General features: G+C 40.7%; 1 protein-coding gene across 1 annotated transcript; it reads right to left on the bottom strand.

Annotated features, from left to right (window-relative positions):
* Positions 1–893: 893 nt before the first annotated feature.
* Positions 894–2,132, bottom strand: LOC133300916 (mitogen-activated protein kinase kinase kinase 18-like). Its single transcript, XM_061500496.1, has one exon. The coding sequence runs from the start codon at positions 2,130–2,132 to the stop codon at positions 894–896; it is 1,239 nt and encodes a 412-aa protein (XP_061356480.1).
* Positions 2,133–2,352: the final 220 nt, after the last annotated feature.

Raw genomic sequence — 2,352 nt, 5'->3', positions numbered from 1 at the left:
CTTGGAAAAAGGGCATCAAAATAATGTTATTGAAGCTTTTGGAGGAATTTGTGTATGGGCTTCAATAGAGGGACGGCAACTTTGGCAATAAACTAACAAATTGGAATTTGGAATTTCGTAAGAAACTATGCCTTGTTAACCAAAGTTTCTCAGTGAGTTTGTTGATGAACAAGTTCTCTCTAGCACTAGAAGAATAAGACATTGACTTGTATTTTGGGTTGACTTGGTTCTGGCCTCTGAATTTTCATATAAGGTAACCCAACATAGTGGGAGTTGACCAAACTCTTCGATTCCAACGTGTTTCAACTTGTCCTTTCTTTTGAGCTGTATTTAGCCTTATGTATTGAATTGGCAGAAAACCCACCAAACGTAATATTTGCTGCATATTCGTTTTGCTTTAAAAACTGGGACCAGTTATGCTATTCATGTTTGGTGAGGGAGAGTGGAATTTCATGAGTTGGTATTTTACCTTTTAACAAACCTGGAGGGTTTGTGAATTTTATTTCTATACCTACCAATACCATATAGACAGATAATTAATAGTCTCATCAAAAAGGAATAAAAGACAAAGCAAAGCTACCAACAGAGGACAGTGAGAGACATTGCTCTAAAGGGTGGCCACCTTGGTTCCTTATGCTTCATCTTCATTGGAATCAACTAACGCAAATAATGGAAGAGAGGTTGAGGGTTAAAATTGAGGTACCCCCACATTGTTCTCTTTCTATGCCTTTGTTTTATTTGAATTTACCTTTTTCCACACAACAACAACAAAAAAAGTTCAATTTTTCCAAGGCTTCCAACATACCCACCATGTCAGAGAATTTGTTAAGTAAGGTTGATGACAAATTGACAGAAGAGAGAAAAAAAACAAAATAACATTATGAATAATTGAATTATAAAAAATCTAATGTTGAATGGAGTAGCATCTTAGCAATGCCATTCTCAAAATTGAGATTACTAACTACAACACTAGCATCCCTACAATTGTGATCCTGACAAAAATGCCCACTAAATCTATCACTGACATTGCTTTTTACCAACTCTTTCAGAGCCGACACACCACTAGTTGAAGCTGTCTCAGACCCACAATTGTCAAAAGCTTCAACTTCACCCCTTCCCTCATTCCCTCTTATTGTGATCCAATTCTCATCATCATCATCATTATGCCCTGCCCAACAAGGTTCACCTGAACACAAACCTAACATTCTGACCCTGCCAGCAGGAGATTTTCGAAAACATGTTTTTTGAATCAAATTGCCAAGGCTTTCTGATTCTTCCACAGAACTCCAAAACCCTTGCTCAAGAATACTTGTTGGGGAACTTGAATTAGATTCCACAACTTGCTTATTGTTGGAACATAATTCCACAAGAAAGGGATGCTTCAGAAGTTGGCTAGTTGTCCACCTCTCTCGTGGATTCCTCCTTAAGCACTTCCCCAAGAAATCCTTTGCTTGTTCAGATAGAAAACAAGGAATCTCAGGCACCTCACCGGAATATGCTATATGGTAAAGAACTGAAACTGGGTTTGCCACATTAGACCAAGGTAAAGCACCAGTGGCCATTTCAATCACAGTGCACCCAAGTGACCATATATCACAAGGACAACCTTGTTCTTCCCCACGCGCCACCTCCGGCGCCATAAAAATCGGCGTGCCACCGATTGGCGGCGGCGCCACAGACGCGGCATAGTTAACACTCCTAGCACATCCAAAGTCACAAACTTTAGCCCCATCTTCACCAATCAAGATATTGGCACCCTTGATGTCACAATGCACCAACCCATTTGAATGCAAATACTCTAGCCCCAGCATAACTTGCCTTGTGTAGCAAGCTATCGCGGGCTCGTCGAGCCGGCCACCGTGCCGGCGAGTTTCCTGAACAAGCGTGCCAAAGGGCATGTGCTCCATGAAGAGATTGTACAAGAGCGTGTTGTTTTCCATGGTAATGTCACACCCTTTGTAGGTTATCACATAAGGACTACATAAAGAAGAGAGAATTCTCTGTTCTCTCTTCAAAGGCTTTGACTGAGATAGCTCCGATGACTTCACGGCGAAGATGCCGCCAGATTTAGTGGCGAGGGAGACGGTGGCCGATGAACCATGGCCTATGGGGTGGCCTCTATTCCACTCCATGTTTTTGGAAAATAAAAACTAATGCTCTGCTTCTGAGTGCAGGGTTTTGGTTTGTTATTGTGGCCTTTTATATGTGTAAATCAGTAATTGAATGGAAACACTATTCAGTTTTTGAAAGGTTCTTTTTATTGGTTGGCTACTTAATTTGGTTGGCGCTCAATCTCTATTCTTTGTTCTCTCTCTAGAGTTGTCAATATATAACTTCAACAATAACAGTATA

Source organism: Gastrolobium bilobum, unplaced genomic scaffold (genome assembly GCF_033153095.1).
Source record: "Gastrolobium bilobum isolate Gb01-03AN ecotype WA unplaced genomic scaffold, APGP_CSIRO_Gbil_v1 utg2979, whole genome shotgun sequence".
Lineage (NCBI taxonomy): Eukaryota > Viridiplantae > Streptophyta > Magnoliopsida > Fabales > Fabaceae > Gastrolobium > Gastrolobium bilobum.
The sequence above is the reverse complement of the archived record's forward strand: the minus strand, read 5'-3'. Positions and strand labels throughout refer to the sequence as shown.

Bases quoted from the DNA above. Each gene is read 5' to 3' on its own strand.
- LOC133300916 (XM_061500496.1), bottom strand. From the start codon at position 2,132: ATGGAGTGGAATAGAGGCCACCCCATAGGCCATGGTTCATCGGCCACC.